We start from the raw sequence: 19,731 nt of genomic DNA on the forward strand, positions 1-19,731 counted from the left end.
CAACTGGAATTGCAAAAAAAATCCTGCAAATATTGTTTTATGTTTTACTATTTAAACTGCTAGTGCCAAATAGCTACCCCGTCAAAGGAAAGGAAAGATGTGTTCAGCCTCTGCTTCATTGTTTTCCTCATTCTTTGACTTCCATTATGCTAATGCGTCACAAATAAACTTGAAAGCCTTACTCGACTTTCCAGAGCAAGGAAGATCTGTCAGTTATCCTGGCACTCTGGCTCTCGCACTGAAAGAAGTTCCAAATCTGCACTCTCTTGTGCTCCACCTCCACTCTATACCACCATCTAATAGAGCAATGCAAAGTCTGTTTGGCTGGAGAAACCCCCTGAGATATTTTTAAGGGGAAGAGGTGCTGTGGAATGCAAGCTGACCTCTGTGACCTCTGAGAAAGACGCGGATGCCAGTGTGGTATAAGGGAGCTAGCCTGGTGTAGTGGTTAAGATTGTTGGACTAGGACCTGTTAGACCAAGGTTCAAGGCCCCACTTACTGGGTGGTTTTGGTTCGGGGACTGCTTCACAGCCTAATTTACCTCACAGGGTTGTTGTGGGGATTAACTGTGCAGTGGGAGAACCATGGACACCACTTTGAGTTCCTTGGAGCAAAAAGTGGGATGGAAAAGCAAGAAATATAAATGAATGAATGAATGTACAGTAATTTGTTTCCTCAACTATATCTGAATATCCTGTCTGATGTCTAGTATTAAAAGAGTGAAAATATGAGGGATGTTGTGACAGTTGGAAAGAAGTTGCAGTTTGCTTTCTTTGCAGAGGTGGAAGGCTAGTATTTGGCAGTAAAATTCTGAAATTCTACTGAAGTATGGATGGAAAAGCAAAATGCCCCAATCACTTTCTTGTCATTTATGAAATACCCCTGAAGTAACACAATTGCTAGGGGTTGTTTCCTTATTCTTTTTCTGTATGCAATGTACAGTTTTAATTTTAATTGAGCAGTACATAAATGTTTTGATATTATTATTATTTTTAACGTATTTAAACCCAGGCTGTCTGAGCCTTTCGAACCACATCAGAGGACCCACAGAAAGCTTCTAGAATGACTTAAGGAAACAGTCATCAATGCCCTTAAAAAGAAAGATGCATAGGAAACAACTGTACTCCTGAAGGGCAGGTTGAGTCACATACATCAATGACAAAGGAAAATTGTGGAGGCTGATTTATATTCCATACAGCCTTACCAACCGCAATATAGGTTTGGTTTCAGTGGCTTCAGTGACCAAAGGGCTAATAACAAATGTCTCAAGGATCTTCAAGTTTTGATCTTCAAAGGAAATTCACATCTAGAGCCTCTCTCACAGTTCTGTGTTGGAATGCCTTCCATAGCATACTTATTTGCACAATTTATCACTGAAAGAGAATAGAACAGGCACACACTTCTCCATATCTTTTGGTGACTGAAATTGAACTTGGGTTTCAGCAATAGCTCTTTGAGTTCACACTGAAGACTAAACCCCATAGCGTACTGAGAAGGAAAGGATATACAGTGGATGCTCGGCTTGCGAACATGATCCATGCGGGAAGCACATCCACAACCCGCAGCATCCGCAACCCACAGCGCTGCGTCTGCACACACGTGGGTTGCGATCCAGTGCTTCTGTGCATGCGCGACCGCCGAAACCCGGAAGTAACCTGTTCCGATACTTCCGGGTTTCGGTGCATCCATAACCTGAAAAAACGCAACCTGAAGCGTCTGTAACCTGAGGTATGACTGTAACTCCCTGAGGGCAGGAAGGAGATTTTGTTCACCTATGATCCCGCCTAGATATAGTTAAAAGCTGTCAGCAAGATTGACCCTGATGGGTATCACTACTGTTTCCCACAAATAATAGAGAACATGTTAGTTAAGAATACATGTGGCATGTTTAAATATGGATTTATCCTTCTTTCATAATATTAGAATCCAGGGGCAGCCAAAGAAGCTGAATGATAGGAGATTTGGGTCAGACAAGAGAAAGTACTTCACACAGTGGGTAGTTAAAACTAGGGAATTCATTACCAGAAGATGTGGAGGTGGCCAGCATCCCAGATGAAAAGGGGAGTAGACAAATGAATGCAAGATAAAGCTGAATACAGTTTTAGGATTGTGAGACTGGTGTGGCAGCACTGGGCGCCATACTGCAGGGACACCACAACGATGTTGTAGAATGGAGCATGAGAGATGGGGGGGGGGTCACCAAATTTCAGCATTGCACAGGGTGCCACTCAAATTTAAGAGCTCAGAGTCTGCTACTGATAAAGCTATCAGCGGCTAGTAGTCACGATGGCTATGAAGTGTCTCCAGGATTGGAAGCAGCTTGCCTCTGAATGCCCGTTGTTGGGAAACAACTGCAGGAGAGAGCAAGTATTGTAGGCTTCGTATGGGCATTTATCTAGCCACTGTGGGTGGTAGTATGTTGGGCCAGGTAGGCCTCTGGTCTAATTCACCTGGACTCTTTCTGTTGCTGCTGCTGTTGCTCCTCCTCCTCCTGGATTTCTGACCTTAAAGGGTGTTTTGAAATCTCTGGCTGGTTTGAAATCACAGTAGCATGTTGGTTTTATTAGAACTTCACAGAAGAGGTATTTCCCAAGGGAGTCATTTCCAGACCAACAACCTAGGCTATCCATATCCATCTGTTTATGGATAGCTTCCTTAAATGGATACTGCAAAAGTGGGTGCAGAATATTGACACTGAAACATTATTCTAGGTACAGTAGTCGTGTGTGTCTGTGTGGTGGGGTGTAGTTGCTGTGATTTGGATGGGTTGTGTCGTTGCACCAGTGGGAGCACAACTGCTAGTCCACCAGTCCTGCCCGTGCACTGACATGGCCCTGACTTTTCTCATATGGCTGAGGTAGCATTTAAATGATCCAACCAAGTCAGTGGGAGCATGGAATCAATCCCTTGCTGGTTTCCTTAGGAGACCCACACAGTTGGCCTCCACAGAAGCAGCTGGGCATTTTAATGTTTTCCTAGCCATGCAAGAACTACTCACAGAAACACACTTCAGGTTCATGTACAGCTTGGGCAATGCTTCAAGGACCCCACTCAGTGCATTTTGTTCCATAGTAGGGTGGGCAATGATATTGGATGCAACATTTTAGTGTGTTCATTTTTAAATGTGCATTTTCCTTCATGAGGGAAATTCTAGGCAAGCACTAAAAATATCACAATGTTATCCTTGGGGGATTTCCCCCCCTTCTTCCTTCACTCTGATTTACAAACGTCCTTTTGTATTCCGTTTGTGACCCTGTCTTCTATTTTTATGTAGTAGAAATGGGGGGGGGGGCACACACAAACATTAATTCTGCCTCTCATCAAATATGGCTTTTGGGGAGCGATTTCTGGTTGTTAGAGAGCCAGCCAACTCCTCTGCTTAGATAAGTAATCTATCACTAGCCTTCCTATTCTTCCCTCCCCTGTCGCCTGCTCTTCTGATTCAGGCTCAAGGGCATAATATTTAAAAACAAAGAAATCTGATCTATTGCATTTTGTGAGCCTTTCCCATCTACATTGCATTGCCAGAATTGCTAATAACAATGCATTCAGTGACAAATTGGGCCATTTGAATTATAATGGCTAATAAATATTATTCCGTTGGCTCTTTCATGCAGCATGTGTGGCAAATTCACAGCAGCAGTTTCACTAGCTCTGAAGTGGGACCTCCTGAGGGAGAAAGAAGCATAGACAGGTTGTGTTGCCTAGTGGATAGGGTGCCATGGTTAGCCTCAGTCACAAAGCCTGGTATACGGCCTCAGAACATCATTATCTACCAGTCTAGACAGGATTGTTATAAGAATAAAATGAGTTACTTTAGTTTATGTCATTATGAACGCTTTGAAGAAAAGGTAGGATGTGAGTGTGATTATTATTAATAATTTGTGGGTTTGCATTTCGAATCCAATTACATAAATATAAGACTGTATAGGTCTTATGTAAAAGTCCAGTGCACATGCTGAACACACTTTAGATCAATAGTTATATGTGGATGAAGCAAAAGGGACGTGATAAAGAGTGTATCCTATCAATGCAGGTGAATGAGACATTTATCTCATTTAAACTGGACACTGGTACTCACATTAACATTTTATCTGAGAAGTATTATAAGATTCTGTTAATAAGGTCAAAACTGGGACCCACAAAAATAAAAGTTACTGATTATTCTGGAAGAAATATCCTGGTATTGTGGGGATCTGTTGTTAGTGTCAGGTACAAAATGCCACATATAAACTTTTGTTCCTTGCTGTAGTCAAATGGAAACTAAGCAACAGGCATCTAAGGATACTTGGCCTGCAGGGGATGTTTTGTTAGCCTGCTTGAAAAATCTCTAAAGTCTGTTCCCCAGTCTTCCGAGGGGTATATTCTCTTTCTTTTTCGCTCTCCCCCCCCCAATTCCCTCTCTGCCTCCCTTTTTGCTTTGCTGCTCCCTTGTCAGGAGCTGCTTCAGAACTGCAGAAACCGAAAGCAGAAGAGAATTTTTAGCAAGCCCTCTGGTTTGACCAGGCAAGAACTTGATCTGTGCTTTCCTATTATCTCTTTCTAAATGCTTGGAGCATGGACAACTGGTTAGGCAAGTGGATGAAATAGAAACCAGAACTAGCAAAATAGTCAACTCCAGAGTTCTGATTCAAGGTTTGCTGGAGGCAGTATGCAGCTCTGAATGCCAGTACTGGGAATCTCAAGTGGGGAGAGCGCTGTTGTGCTCATCTGCTACTTGCAAGCTTCCCTTAAGCATTTGGTTGGCCAATGAGAACAACTAGATGGGCCTTTAGCGTGATCTTTCAGGGCTCTTCTGGGTTTTCTTTATTAAAGGAAGCAATAAGATAAAGTGGGTAATTCAAATAGGTAAAGGTAAAGGGACCCCTGGTCCAGTCATGGATGACTCTGGGGTTGCGGTGCTCATTTCGCTCTATTGGCTGAGGGAGCCGGCCTACAGCTTCCAGGTCATGTGGCCAGCATGACTAAGCCACTTCTGGCGAACCAGAGCAGCGCACAGAAATGCGGGTGGTGCTGTGCGTTAAACCATAGAGCCTAGGGCTTGCTGATCAGAAGGTCAGCGGTTTGAATCCCCGCAACGGGGTGAGCTCCCATTGCTCTGTCCCAGCTCCTGCCAACCTAGCAGTTCGAAAACACATCAAAGTGCAAGTAGATAAATAGGTACTGCTCCGGCGGGAAGGTAAAATTCAAATACGTTGCATCAAAATAAAAAATAAGAACCAGTTATTTCCTTACACTTGGCATGGCGTCTAAAGTTAGTTCCAGTTACTTACATGCTATAATGTAGCATCCATCCACATGCTGACAGCATGCATTTTCTCCTGGGAAGGAACAAGCAGAGCTATTCTAGGCAAAATGAAGTCATGTTCAAAGCCTCCATGTTTACATTTTGTTCTAAGAGGGGCCAAAACAGATACAAGGGAAGTAAGGGATGGCTCAGAGAAGATCCTGGGCAATCCAGGGTGGCAATATGTAGCACATGGTTTAGCACATGGAAGTAACTTAAAGAGGTATCCTTGAATGACTCCTTTGCCTGCCTGCTAGATGGATTAAGCCATGGAAACCCCTAATTTGTGAATTTAGGCAAGGCTTAGGCTGAGAACATACAAATTATTTATGTAGCCACCCCATAATGTGATTCAGTCACATTTCTGTTATGGAAAGATGGAGTCCCTGGTAGATGTAGTGCCTCTTACCAAATAAAAAGAGGGTGTTAGCTTTGGATTCTGTTCAAAACTCTTGTAAATCATGTCTATCTTTTAATGGCTGGTAAATCTTAGCAGTCATCCGTGAGGCTAATAACTGGTGAAGAGGGAAATTATCCTGAAGGCAAGTAATCAGAATGTACCATACTTTGGGGGATTATAGACTAATTTGTGGCAATTTCCCCATACTGTCTTTGTAAATATGGAGGTCATACGTTTAACGGAATGCACAGTACCCTGGGGCTTTGAAACTATGACCTATTGTCACATGTAATTGCAGTAGTGGAAATATTACTTGTTTGAAGTGTTTGTGTTAGCATAAGAAGAAATGGGACACTTGCCATTGTTTCACTGCCCAATATTTTAGAATCACAGGCTTCCTAGTTCCTTAAAGTATGATCAAGCTAACTCACAAGGACAACTGGCAAGTCTGTCCTTGAGTTCACCTCACGCACTCTAAATTAAAGTCATGGTCAGGAGGAATCCTTGTCGTTACTTTTCATTTTCATAACTCTGTCGACCGCCGTGACTGCAGCCACTTGAATTTCCCATGGGCTTTCCCCCGATGCTATTTCTAGACTTGTGTTTCATGGCTAACTAATGGACACATTCATGCCCAGGATGAAGAGTGAGTCCTCCTGGGCCAATGGCAATAAACCTTCAGGACGTTGCTTTGGCAAGCAGTCAAGTGCAGCCCCATTAAAGTGCAAACGAGAGCTCTCAAATTAACCTGGCATCTGCTATCACAGAGACTGAGCCTCAAGCACCGGATCTTGCAGAAAGGCCTACATGGCAACAGCACAGACCTGGGGCTATAGAGTTATGGGGACTCCTGTCTTTAGGTAACACACCACACATACACTCCTGGGCAAGTACTATACTGTAAACCTGAGCTACTGCCCCAGCTCTTCAGGGTACTTTATAGCGTAAGCAAAAAAAGTAATAGTACCTGCCACAGCCTGCCCCCAAGAAGGTTCCAATTTGCAGTTTAACAGTGAGAGAAGTGCTGAACCAAACTGGGAGGTTTCTGAAATGTCTATGTACCTAGAAAGTTGCTTCCTCCCCAATGCTTGGTGCTAGGGAGGCACTTGAAAGTCTCTAACATGTCACTTGCGAGTTGGAAGTCTAGTCATTTGTGCCCAGCAACAGGACTTTAAAAGGCCCTTGTAATGGACTTTCTTACATGTGCATTAAAGGGACCCCTGACCATTAGGTCCAGTCACGAATGACTCTGGGGTTGCGGCACTCATCTCGCTTTACTTGCTGAGGGAGCCGGCGTTTGTCCACAGATAGCTTCTGGGTCATGTGGCCAGCATGACTAAGCCACTTTTGGTGAACCAGAGCAGCGCACGGAAACACCGTTTACCTTCCCACCGGAGCGGTACCTATTTATCTACTTGCACTTTGACGTGCTTTCAAACTGCCAGGTTGGCAGGAGCAGGGACCGAACGGGAGCTCACCCCATCACAGGGATTCAAACCGCTGACCTTCCAATTGGCAAGCCCTAGGCTCAGTGGTTTAGACCACAGCGCCACCCGCGTCCCACCTACATGTGCATTAGGGTCTTTTAATTCTTCAGCTGTTATTAAAGCCAGCCATTTATGCACATTAGTGCATGGGTGTTGTTTTTTTAAAAGAACCTTTTAATATTCATTAGCATGTGGACTTAATTCACAGCTTGGTGCTGAAAAGAAGAATGTGGACAATGTAAAAAATGACACCAATGCAGCAATATATCAAGGGAATAATGGTAGCAAACAGGTGCAAGAATGGCAGACTAGCTGAAGGCAGATGTGCTGTGGTGGTGGGTTGCTTTGCACCCTACAAAACAGCAATTTTTTGCACTGAGAATAGAACATTACAAAAATTCAGTTGAGCACTACAAGAACAGAGGGAAGCAATAGATGAATCCAAGCAGTTTTATGTATTTAGACATCATTGAAGAGGAGTCGGCATCTCCAGGAGTTAAGGTATTCATTGTTGAACACATTTTCTTTTGTGGCTAAAACTGGAATGTGCTAGTACAGCTACAATATAGTGATTTATTGAATTAACGTGCACCACGGATTATTCTGTGCTATGTATGCTGCTGAGGGTCAGAAAGCAATGGAATGGTTGGTAGTCATCATACATAAATTCAGAAGCTGCATTTGAACTGAGCTTAAGCAGGTTTGAAATTGGAAAAGTTGCTCAAGCTTCCTTCCCTGAGTGAAATAATCAAGCATTATCCACGCACTGCTATATTTCAGACCTTAAGGGCTAGCTACTTGGATTTATAAAAATAAAACTGAGATTCTTGGGATGCTGAATTATTTATCCAGTATTAATTGCTATACTTGCAGAGTGTAGTTGAGGACTATGCACTGCCTTGTGTGTCAAATAATGCCAGTTAAGCTTTTGGGGATGGAAAAAGGTGCATCTATAGAGGGCAGCATCACTCCTCACAGTCTATATCCACCTCCATTTTTAGCTGGTTCCATTTGTACAGGTATAGTTACCAATTATGTTTGCAGCTTATGCCTGCAGTTATGTACTGATGCCTTGAATAGCATTGAACCAAAGGACCAGAAATCCAGCTGTTATGCAGATCTTTCACATGACATATTGGAGCACCACAGAATTGTTAAGGATGGGGCATCTCAACAGACAATAGACACAAAACAGGAGATTACTCAGCAATATTATGCCTACATGACAGGCAAATGCCTGATTGCAAGTGCTTTATACTGGGATGCCAATCTCACTGCTGCTCCACTGTTGCAATTCAGTTATGCTAATATACCAAGGCACTCGAGAGAATGGTTGGATTTTCATCCCCCAGCGGATGCTTATCCTTAAATACAAGCTAGGGGCCTCGTGCCATAATTTGACTTCGAGTTCCTGGGAAAAAGCTTGGAACGCAGGTGCCTTTCGAACAAATCAGGAAGCGTGCCTGTAACAATTCCGGAGAAATTCATTTGACTTGGATTTTTTCGAAATGCCAGAGCTCTAAGGGGAAAGGGCATTTAAGTTTGCGCTAACCTTTCAAAGCTCTGGAAGGGCTTGTTTGGCTAAGCCTAAGTGCACTTTGTTTTGCTCGCCAAGCACAGGCCAGTTTCCTGTCTGTCATTTTGTATTGACTGACTTTATCTGACTGTCTGACAAGTGTCGAAGACACCATGCAATGCAGAGGGCTCTGCGCTGAAGGACTTAATTAAACAAGCCTTGAAGAAAATGCAAGGCTGTTTGAAGGTGATTCTCCACCCCCCTTAGGCTATGTTGGTACCAGCTGTTTCCCCCAAGATATCGCCCAGGGTGTATGGGAAGCAGATGGTTCAGTCAGCACCTTATTCTGTATCATATCCCTGCTTTTTAAGAAGCCACTTCTGGGTGGGTCAGTATCTCAATAAAGAGATACAGTACTTCTTCCATAAAGCACTGTTCCTTCCTACCCCACCCTTGCCTGGCAGATGTGTAAAAGCAATTCACAGTGTGAAAATAGTGCAACAGGCCATTCCTTTAAAAGTGGCATCTGTATAGGACTTCCTTATCCCTATCCAACATGACACCTCTGCGTAGTTACTCATGTTTTGGAGCATAACTTTAATCACTCAGAAAGGATGGCCTGAATGTGAGATGCAGGCCTCCCATTCTCTGTAATGGCTCATTGCATTGTCTGAATGCGTACAAGAGGTGATGGTGGAACAAAGCTCTATAGAGTTCTGTGGGATCTGTGCAAGGGTGTTGGCCCCCCATATCTAAATTGCACCATAGCATGCTCCCATCTTGACTGCTGCAAAGCATGCAACATGATAAATGTTTAAATTGAATTCTGGCCTTGCCTTTTCAGTCAATTTATTATTTTAAAAATCACCCATTGTAATATGGATAATTAGTTTGCATTGTCCTTTATTTCATCTAAGCAGTGCGTAAGCATTGCATTGGATCTCAGGGACTTGATCCTTATCTTAAATGGGTTACTTTGTTCATTGATTTCAGTGTCCATCAAATGGAACTCTCAAGTGATACACGAGCATGTTAGGGTAAGTAATTACATGCTAGTTCAATTTAAATTACTTTCACTTAATCACCATGACTATTAATTTCTGGGCAAAGAAATAAATATGAAGTGGTACTTTGCATGTTGTGTGGCAGACCAAATGAATTACATCAGAAAATGCAACCAAATGAGATTTAATATGTTTGAGGGGGGAAAAAGTTTAAAGGAGACAAACATGTTTTACACCTTTTGTGGTACAGATAAATATGTGATCTTAGTGTGTATAAGGAAAAATGATGCTCAAATGTGCAGCACTTTTTCATATTGGATCAAACATCATTGGAACTGTTCACATGTGATGCATCTATATTAAATATCATCTTCTAAGTAGGACCAAGCCAGTAGGATATTTAGAAAACACATCAACAGACCTTGGGGGCAGAAGAGGAAAGTCAGAGGAGCATCTTTGGAAGGTCAAAGTTTGGAGTTAACTCTAGTCCAATGTGTTAAGATAAACAAAAAACAGTGAAGTATATTACACATCCTTCACATCTTAATTTCAAGAATATTTACCTGAACAGATATTTACAAGCATTTTTTTAAAATATTTTTTTATATAAAAGTAACATTTTTGCTATATCTATTCCACAAAGGTCTTCATTTATGGGAAACTTACCATATCCAGAGTAAAATATTCAAGAAATCATACAAAAGGGACAGTAGAGCAGGGCCCCGATCCGGCAAAACACCTTCCAGAAGAGATGCAATGTATGGATACAATTTTGTTTTACCATTAATGACCACTGCATATTTCTAAATGGAGGCTACATCCAATATTAGGTATCTGGGTTCTAACCTCCTATGGCTCATAGGAAAAATTATGTAGGCTTTAGCAAAAAATTATGTATATCTTAGCACTGATCAAACTGGGAGGAGAAGGGATAGAGGAGACACAGCCCCCACCTAATCCTGTTAAGAGCTCTCACACCTTTCTGTTGTCTATATGTGCTGGAACACCCTACTTTCTCTGCTATAAGGTTAAGCAGTGGGTTTCTGGCTAACGTCAAGAATTCTGCTCTTTTTTTACTTCATTTGATCTCGTTCTTCAGCATTCAAAGCAACCAGAATGATTTCACTTAACCTACAGACCTTGGTTGATTGTTAAGGTGTACTTAGCTTAAAGCTAAGAGCCAAAGATTCATGAGGCCACTGAGAATTCTTGGTTAGCAATCCCTAGCATTCCCACATACATCTACAGTATCCAAGGTACCTGAGGGAAATTCATGAGCACTAAATGGTCCTCATGTGTAGAGCAGACGCAGTCTTGATTAAAATGTCTGGTAGTAGGCATAGACTTGGAAATCACTTGGGAAAAGAATAACCAAGTAGAAATGTTTATAGTTCAAAAGCCTAATGTCAGATTAATCCTAATTCATCTTAATTGTAGCCACAGTGGGGTTCAGATGATGCCCCAAATGAGGAATGTGTGATCCCGCCCTTCACTTCCCTTGCTCCTAGTATCCATGCTGTTCTGCCATCCACCTATTCAGCACGTGTGAGAAGGGGCTCTATGTGTATATCAACATATGCACAAAGGTCCCCATTAGAAAGACGAACCTGACTGATCCAGGATCTCCATTCGCATGGGGGACCTCTGTGATTGTATGTAATTGGGTGCATAGGGTCCCGCCTAGTCCTTAGGTACACCAAATGTGTTGCTGGTTGGGCGTGTGGCCACTAGGAATGCTGTAGTGGAGGGGAGGAGGCTAACCCAGGCATGGGCAAACTCCAGCCCTCCAGCTGTTTGGGACTACAGTTCCCATCATCCCTGACCACTGGCTCTGTTAGCTAGGGATAATGGGAATTGTAGTCCCAAACATCTGGAGGGCCGGAGTTTACCTATGCCTGGGCTAACCTGTATAGCCCTACAAGCCTCTCGTGCATTATTTGAATCCCTGCCTCCATATTAAAATGGAGAACTAGTACTCTAAAGATCACCATACGGTATTCAGTAATGCCTTTATAATCCCAGCCAAGAAACTCATGCCAACTCTTTTCTTTTTTTCTGTGACACCCCCCTCCCCAAGTATGATGATGCAACAAGCATTGCTGTTGCAAAAAGTTATTTTTTTAAATACCTTTTAAAAATCATTGGATAGGGATTCATATTTTCACTTCTGATTGCTTGGACTACACTGGGATTGGGTATTATATATCCAATTGCATTTATAACCATCTTCTCTGTTTTCCAACTATGATTAGTTGCAGTGTCCAATGTTAGCAAGATACATATATTTTACATCTCTTTATGGCAAATCTGCTTACAGTTCTCAGTGTCTGCTATTGCATTGTTGGATATATTTTAATTGGTTTTAGATTGGGGGAAAAGCAGCATAACTGAATGATAATTGACTATAAATGAGAACACCATGAATGGGAGAAGAAAATGAACAGCAGCAGCATTTTTTTTAAAAAAATCCTTTTTTTGCAGGCATTTGGATGACAGATGTAAATTAAGTGCCTGATTTATATAAAAGCTAAAAGTTCTCTGCACAAAAATAGGCTACTGGAAAGGGTACGTTTCAAGACATAGCTATTGTTTTCATGAAGAACCCAATTACTTCGAGTAATGGTAAATTTTTAATGAAGGGGAAGAAATTATTTCTGGAAACGTTTCTCTCTGCACTGGGAACAACACTGCTTATTTTCCTGCCTGCTGAAATAGCAGTTTATCTTGCACACTTAATGATAGCTGCTGCTTAAAAATAAAAACAGATAAAGCTTTCTTTCCTGATTACATAGAAGATATTTGCATATTTGCCCATGTGTTTTCTAGCTTTCAAATCTGCCCCACCTCTTTTATTTAGAAGCACCTCGTACAAAATTGAAAAATGTCCTCCTTAGGACTGAAGAGGAGAAACATTCCCCACCCATATCAATTTTAGGTGCTTGCTGTGAGACAGAGAAATATACCTGACAGTACAGAATTCCATCATGTTTGGACTCAGAAAGGTGTTGGGTTAGCCTTCCTGAATTATGTTTCCCCGTAAAGAAACAATGTATGTTTCTCTCCTATCTCTTTGCATTCTAAATACTACTTTCAGTGACAATATGCTCTCACGCCCTCCCCTCAATCCTTAATTCTAACCTCTTACCTCTTTCCTTTGATGTTAAGGGTGATGTCTTCCATGGAGGCCTGCAGCTACTGGAGGGCATGTAGGGGTATTGCCACCCCATTTGCATTTCGAAGCAACATAAATGAAAATATTGACCAGATATTTCAACTTACCTTCTTAGCCCGATTATTTTTAAAGGTGAGTGGATTTTTCTTTACCTGTTTGAACATTTAAATTTCCTGACTTGATAATATAAATAACATTTTCATTTTTTAAAAAAAGCTTAAAAAAGGACTTTTTGACTGAGATTGCATTTTCAACAAAGTACATAAACGCCTAAAGTTCTCCAGTGTGCCCATCCATGTGAAAATGTCTAAGCTACAGGCCTGACTTCATGCCACACGGCACACACTACAGGCAATGTTATGTTGGACCAATAGAATGAATACTGATGGAACTTAAGAAGTCATCAGCCTTTCAACGCAAAAGTGTTGTTGTACAGAATCACCAAGGAATGTGGCTTATACAATCTCAGTTTTGAGAAATCATTCTTTCCCTAGTATATGTTCCATAACTCAAGCTGTCACGTCCGACTTCCACACAAATTCCCAGCATAACCAATTCCTATTAGCAGAGCATACCTTATATTATAAACCTTGCAAGTAGGCCAGTGTTGCACCATGAAGCTTATACAGTTTTTCCCTCAGTGTAAAAATATACAATGCTACTGCATATATATATTTTTTGCAGTTAAAGGTTCAATCAGTCCATTGTTTTATGGCAGTTCTGTTCCTTTTGACTTTTCATACGTCTCCAACCCAAACCACTGTGTTGCCTCTCTTGATACCCGAAATCTCGCAGCGTAATGTGTTTTGTCTCCCATTAATTATAAATAGTGACTCCTTTGCTGGTGTTATAAGGTATTGTCCAAATAATCCACTGTCTTGGATAATTCTGTTGTAGTTACTCCAGGGCCAGTCTTTGGATTTGATAGGGTCCTTTAAATTCTTCAATACGTCCATTTTCCCTGTTGACAACTCTACAAAAAGCACATCTGTTTGCAAATGTGAAGTAGCGTATATATAATACTGATTGCCTTCGGTGAAAGAGGACTGAAATGTCAGATCGGATATGTGCATGGTGGTTTGTAAGTCATAAATCAACTTGATTTCCCCTTGGATTGTTATTGCCTGGACTCTGATCCTCCCGCTCTGTTCATCTGCGCTGACCAAATAGCGTCCATCAGGGGAGATGTAGGGAGTACCTGATATGTCGCTGTTGGGGCCAATAACAGAATCTGTAACACTGTCAATTATAAGCTGTGGAGTTATTGGTACTGACATGTTTGTTTTGCACTGGACGAAGAAGTAGCCACCCAGATGTGTATAGGCCATGGCTAGGGGCAAACAGCTGTAGTTCTTGAAGCTGATCGTCTTGATGTGAGCCACAGTTTCCAGATCAATTTTGTGAACTACAGACTTAGACTTGTTAAAGATGAAACCAAATCTAAAGTGGGGAAATAAAAGACAAACAATATATAACCAAACAGATGCCACAAGATGTTATGAGAATAGCAATTCTTTGTGTCACTTGGCCCAAGAGCAGAAATGTTGTCTCGTTAAGTCTTATGCAACCCTAGGAGGTAGGCCACTATTACACTGTCATCAATATGTATGCATTTATTTGAAATGTTTATTATTTAATAAACAATAACAGAACAAAATGGAGAATGGACACACCTAATAAATAAAGGAGTAGAGTATTAGAAGTGACCTTATGAAATTAATGTTCTGGAAATGAAAAGGTTTTCAGAGCTCACCAAAATCTCCCAGGCTAGCTGTAACACTTACTGAAACAACTTACCCAAACAGTATCTGTGGAATGCTTTGTGCACTTAGGCCAAATGAAATGAAATATTGAGTAAGTCTGTTAGACAGAGACACATTTTGTTGCTTAAGGTCACAAAACAAGTTCATGGCTAAGCTGTGATTTCAACCAGGGGTTCCCAGCTTATCATATGACTCATGTTAACTACTATACTATAGCACATAGGTAGACAATATTAAAGACAAGGAGACATATTAAAACTAAAATCCCATGCTAACAGGTGCTGTACCCTAGAAAGAGAGGGTTGGATGCAGGAAAGAGGATCCAATTCTGACACATTAGGGTTTTCTGAATTTCTCTCCCCTGCAGATACCTGCTTCTCCCAAAAGCTGATCCTGGTTGAAGAAGAATCATACGATGGAGCAGAATGAAATGAACAGGGTGGAGCAAAAAGAGACAAGATGAAAGAGTCTTAGGCTGCTGTAGAAGGAAGTGGGAGAGGAGCCTTGGAGAGCCGTGGGAAGACAGGGACCTTCAACTGCTTCATTGGGGAAAGACTTACCGTATTTTTCGCCCTATAGGGCGCACTGGCCCATAGGACGCACCTCGGTTTTTTTGGGGGGGGGGGGGAATGAATAAAAAAAAATTATTTCCCCCCCAGCCGCGGGGCTGGGACAGGGGAAGCCCGAGCTTTCCCCGACCCCAGCCCCCAGAACAGGCTGCTATCCGCAAGCCTTGCGAGCCCGGCGGCAACTCCGCTGGGCGTGCAAGTCTTGCGGACACCTGCGCAAAGCACGGGGCGCCCTCCGGAGGGCACCCTGTGCTTCGCGCTGCAGGCTGCTGCCGCATGCCGTGTGAGCCCGGCGGCACTCGCCCCATAGAAAGCCTGCACTCGCCCCATAGGACGCACACACATTTCCCCTTCATTTTTGGAGGGGAAAAAGTGTGTCCTATAGGGCGAAAAATACGGTACTGGTAAGAGTTGTGATCACTAGGCCTGTGCTGTTTTGGTTTCTTTGAATAAATAGTTAACTTCACTGACACTGGCTGTTTTACTGCATGCCTGCCCCTGACAAGGGGGCTACAATCTAAATATATTACATTAACACCAAGCTAAGTCCTCAAGAATATATAGCATAGAATAGTGATATTTCAAGCCATGAAGGAGATGAGAAAGTCATGGAAACAAAACGTTAATGTCCTATAGACATAAAGTGGTACCTTGTTTTGAGTCCAGGATCCGTTCCGGAGCCCCAGATGCTTGATGAAGTGCCGCTCTGCGTATGCGCAGTTTTGCACTTCTACGCATGCATGAACCGTGATTTAGTGCTTCTGCACGAGCATGAGCAGCAAACATGGAAGTAACCCGTTCTGGTACTTCCGGGTTTGCTGCAGACGTTCCTCGAAATGGATGCTAAATGGGGTGGACTCACAACGAGGTACTACTATACTTGATATGATGTAGCAGGTTTTTCTTTGCATAGGTTATAGAATTCTCTTGCACCCATTGAAAGTATTGTGTTAAGACTTCCCTATCATGCCTTATAGGAAAGTAGTTAAAAAGAGGTTGGAAAGGAGAGGAAGAAAATGTTAAGCCATGTTTGCCCTTGAGTAATTCTCAAAGGAAAAACAATAGAAAACCTGCTCCATTTCACCCGTGTTCCACACACAGGTGGCTTATCTGCCTAAAAGACTAGCACATAATGTTTCTTGAGGTCATGCTTTGGAACAATTGTTACACAACCGAATTGCCAGCATTCCATTGTGTGAAAATCATACTTCAGACCTGTGTTTTCACCTATAAAACACAGCTGTCTCCATATAATAGGCTTATATCCCCCTACCTTTTTTCTTTTTAGCTGAAAGCATCACTGAAGTGTCCAGCCATGGCAATTTACTCCTGAAGAGTAAGCCTGCATAGTGTATGATCACACATGAACACTCCTGGGATTTAGTGTTTCATTCAGTTGCTATACTTACATCCATCAGAAAGATGCTGTGTGGGATGGATGAAATACTGGCAGAGAAAATGAAATGGACAGGCGATTGGAGAGTAATAAGGTGACACCTGCAGCTTTTTTGAATTAAGCCACTTGAAGACTTTAAACAAAACCTTTCAAAAACATTAGATTCTGTACACATTTAACTTGGGAACAGTCCTATTGAACTGAATGGAACTTACTTCCGAGTAGACATATACAGGATTGCACAGCAAATATAGTAAAGCAAACCAGTAGCATGGTATACTTAAAGGGAAAGGACCCCTGACAGCTAAGTCCAGTCGTGAATGACTCTGGGGTTGTGGTGCTCATCTCGCTTTACAGGCTGAAGGAGCCGGCATTTGTCCACAGACAGTTTTTCTGGGTCATGTAGCCAGCATGACTAAGCCATCTCTGGCACAATGGAACACTGAAACCAGAGCAGCGCATGGAAATGCCGTTTACCTTCCTGCCGGAGCAGTACCTATTTATCTACTTGCACTTTGACTTACTTTCGAACTGCTAGGTTGGCAGGAGCTGGGACCGAGCAACAGGAGCTCACCCTGTCGCAGGGATTCGAACCACCAACCTTCCAATCAGCAAGCCCAAGAGGCTCAGTGGTTTAGACCACAGTGCCACCCGCGTCCCTATAGCATGGTATACTTACTAATACCCATTTGTGTGTATGAGGACCACTGGTATAATAGAAAGGTAAATACATGTGCTATTTAATTAAATAACAGTGAAATGTTTCAAATAAATCATCAAATAAAGAAAGAAATGCTTTTCTGCACCGAAACACATAACAATGAATTGCACTGGGCTAACATGATGATGCTCAACAAACCACAGGCATTCCTGGCATCTGGACACTGCACAACCAACGGGTTGCATAAAAGCTGCAGAGTCACAAAGTTATGTCAGCAGAACATTTGCAAAGGCTCTCAGCTAGGCAGAGAAAAGAGTTGCCGCTGAAATTTTGCATAACCCAGAACTCTGTTTATTGAAAAGTTTTCCATACTGTTATTCAATTCAAAATTTGTGGTTTACAGGAAGTAATGCAAATCTAGCAAAAACACAGAAAGGCTTTGCTAAATACAGTTACAGCAGGGAGAAGGGAATATATCCAAAGTTAAAAGCACAGGGGAAAATAAAAAGGGCATTTTTGCCTGGCACCTAATAATCGTGCTGGCCATTATTACCCCCATTGCTTCTTTGTGTACTTCCCATCTTTCTTATTTCATGTGCTGTTTCTTGTCTCTTAGCTAACTTATGGAGCCATTTGGAGCAGGTCTTCATGGTTTTATTTTCTAGTGTGGTGGAGCTTTCAGCGATTGCCATGAAAGCAAAGCAAGTAATTATCATGATTGATAATAATTTCATCAGATTAAAAGTACAAACTACTGGGGCCCAGAGGACTCTTACCTGATGTGATTGATAATGAGGTTTGTATGTGGAATAAAATAATCATCCATCCCGTTCAAATGGGTGCGAATGATATGCAGGTTGTCTCCTGTACTTGCTTCTGGTATTACCTACAAGGAATAACCAAAATGCTGAGCAGAAATAGAACAATAGATGAGGCACTGAAATATAAACTCTAGACTACCTAAATCAGGGGTGGGTAACATGTGGCCCTCCAGAAGCTGTTGTACTACAATGCCCATCATCACAGACCATTGGGCTAGGCTGGCTGGGGCTGGTGGGAGTTGCAGTCCGAAGCATCTGGAGGGTCATAGCTTATAAACCTCTGACCTATATTCATATGACCCCACCCCCATGTATCCAGCAGCATTCCATAGGGCAAAATGCTGGGTTTCCTGGTTCCTGGAAATAAAGGATGAAATGGCATTTGCGTGTATTATGTGACATTTGCAAGGTAAGAGAACAGTTCTCCATCTGCTTTCAAGCCGTTTATAGCGGAAGACAATGCAATCATGCAGGCATGGGAAGAATGTCCCAGCTCTAACGCTTCCATAATTTTTCTGCACAGCCTGCTATAAACATTGTTTTCAGGTTCACATATATTAATCTGACTTAAATGCACCATGCTAATTCACTGGCTTGAATGACCGACAGCAAAGTCACAGCAGTTAATTATCTCTTTGAAAAGATATCTACAGTGCCAGGGAGTGGGAGAATATATGGAAAGGGGTAGAGTGAGTATTTCTTTTTTTTTAAAAAAGGTTATTTCTGAGAAGAATGTAAGCTCTTTGCTATAATGAAAAGCTCACTTTGTTATTTCTCCTGTGACTCCAGCAAAATATGGAGATGAGACTTAAAAAAAATCAAAATCAAACCTTAGAATGCTTATATGATGCCTAAATTCAGTTCATTAGGCATGTTGACTGTATCTCTGTGTTAACAGGACGTCTTCAGAATTTACAGCTAAGTAGTTCATTACAGAAAGTGCCAGAGCCTTAAAAGATCTGCTGCAATATTTTTGTCAGGCTCTTTTGAGAAACCTGTCATTTCTTGATGAAAGTGCTCTGATGTAATCATGTAGAGTATGGTACATTAGGTTTCCACCATGCCTCTAGTGCTTTTGCAATAGTGAGGCTTCTTCATTAATATGTCTTTGAAATAACTCATCAGGTGTTAGGGGTTTCCAATTGAGGACTTTTCCAACGGGACTCTAGTGACCTGTTCATTGTGTCATCATGGCAGCTTGCAGATGAGCAATCTGCTGACCTTTGGCACCATCACTGAAGCTAATGCTTCTGCAGGGGTCAAAAGTGACAAAAGTGGCCAATAGGACTTCACCTGATCCTATGAAGCTTCTGACTTTGGTCTGGTCCTCAGACTGAGCAACTTGTCAGTTACAAACTGAACCACTCTCTAAAGTCCCCATTTGTACAGCAGCCATTTTAAAGGTCTGCCTGTTTTCATGCTGGGGTGTGGTAGCTGTTTGCCATCGGTCCTAACATAGCACTCTATCTATCTATCTATCTATCTATCTATCTATCTATCTGCCCAACTGATTTGTACAATACTGCACATCTTCTGTCTGTCGCCTATATGCAGAAACGGTGTTTCTGTGTGCTGCTCTGGTTCGCCAGAAGCAGCTTAGTCATGCTGGCCACATGACCCGGAAGTTGTATGCCGGCTCCCTCGCCAATAAAGC

At 42.1% G+C, this 19,731-nt stretch overlaps 1 protein-coding gene across 3 annotated transcripts in view; it reads right to left on the bottom strand.

Moving 5' to 3' along the window:
• Positions 1–9,863: 9,863 nt before the first annotated feature.
• The window catches only part of FSTL4 (follistatin like 4), a 343,706-nt gene continuing 333,838 nt past the window's right edge, over positions 9,864–19,731 (bottom strand). For all 3 annotated transcript variants that reach the window (XM_077924525.1, XM_028718024.2, XM_028718025.2), the window contains 2 exons: positions 18,033–18,142; positions 9,864–14,307 (listed from right to left, as the gene is read on the bottom strand). In XM_077924525.1, the coding sequence (XP_077780651.1) occupies positions 13,605–14,307; positions 18,033–18,142 (813 nt within the window). In that variant the 3' untranslated portion in view covers positions 9,864–13,604. The remainder of the gene's footprint in view (positions 14,308–18,032; positions 18,143–19,731) is intronic.

This window comes from Podarcis muralis, chromosome 2 (genome assembly GCF_964188315.1).
Source record: "Podarcis muralis chromosome 2, rPodMur119.hap1.1, whole genome shotgun sequence".
Taxonomy (NCBI): Eukaryota; Metazoa; Chordata; class Lepidosauria; order Squamata; family Lacertidae; genus Podarcis; species Podarcis muralis.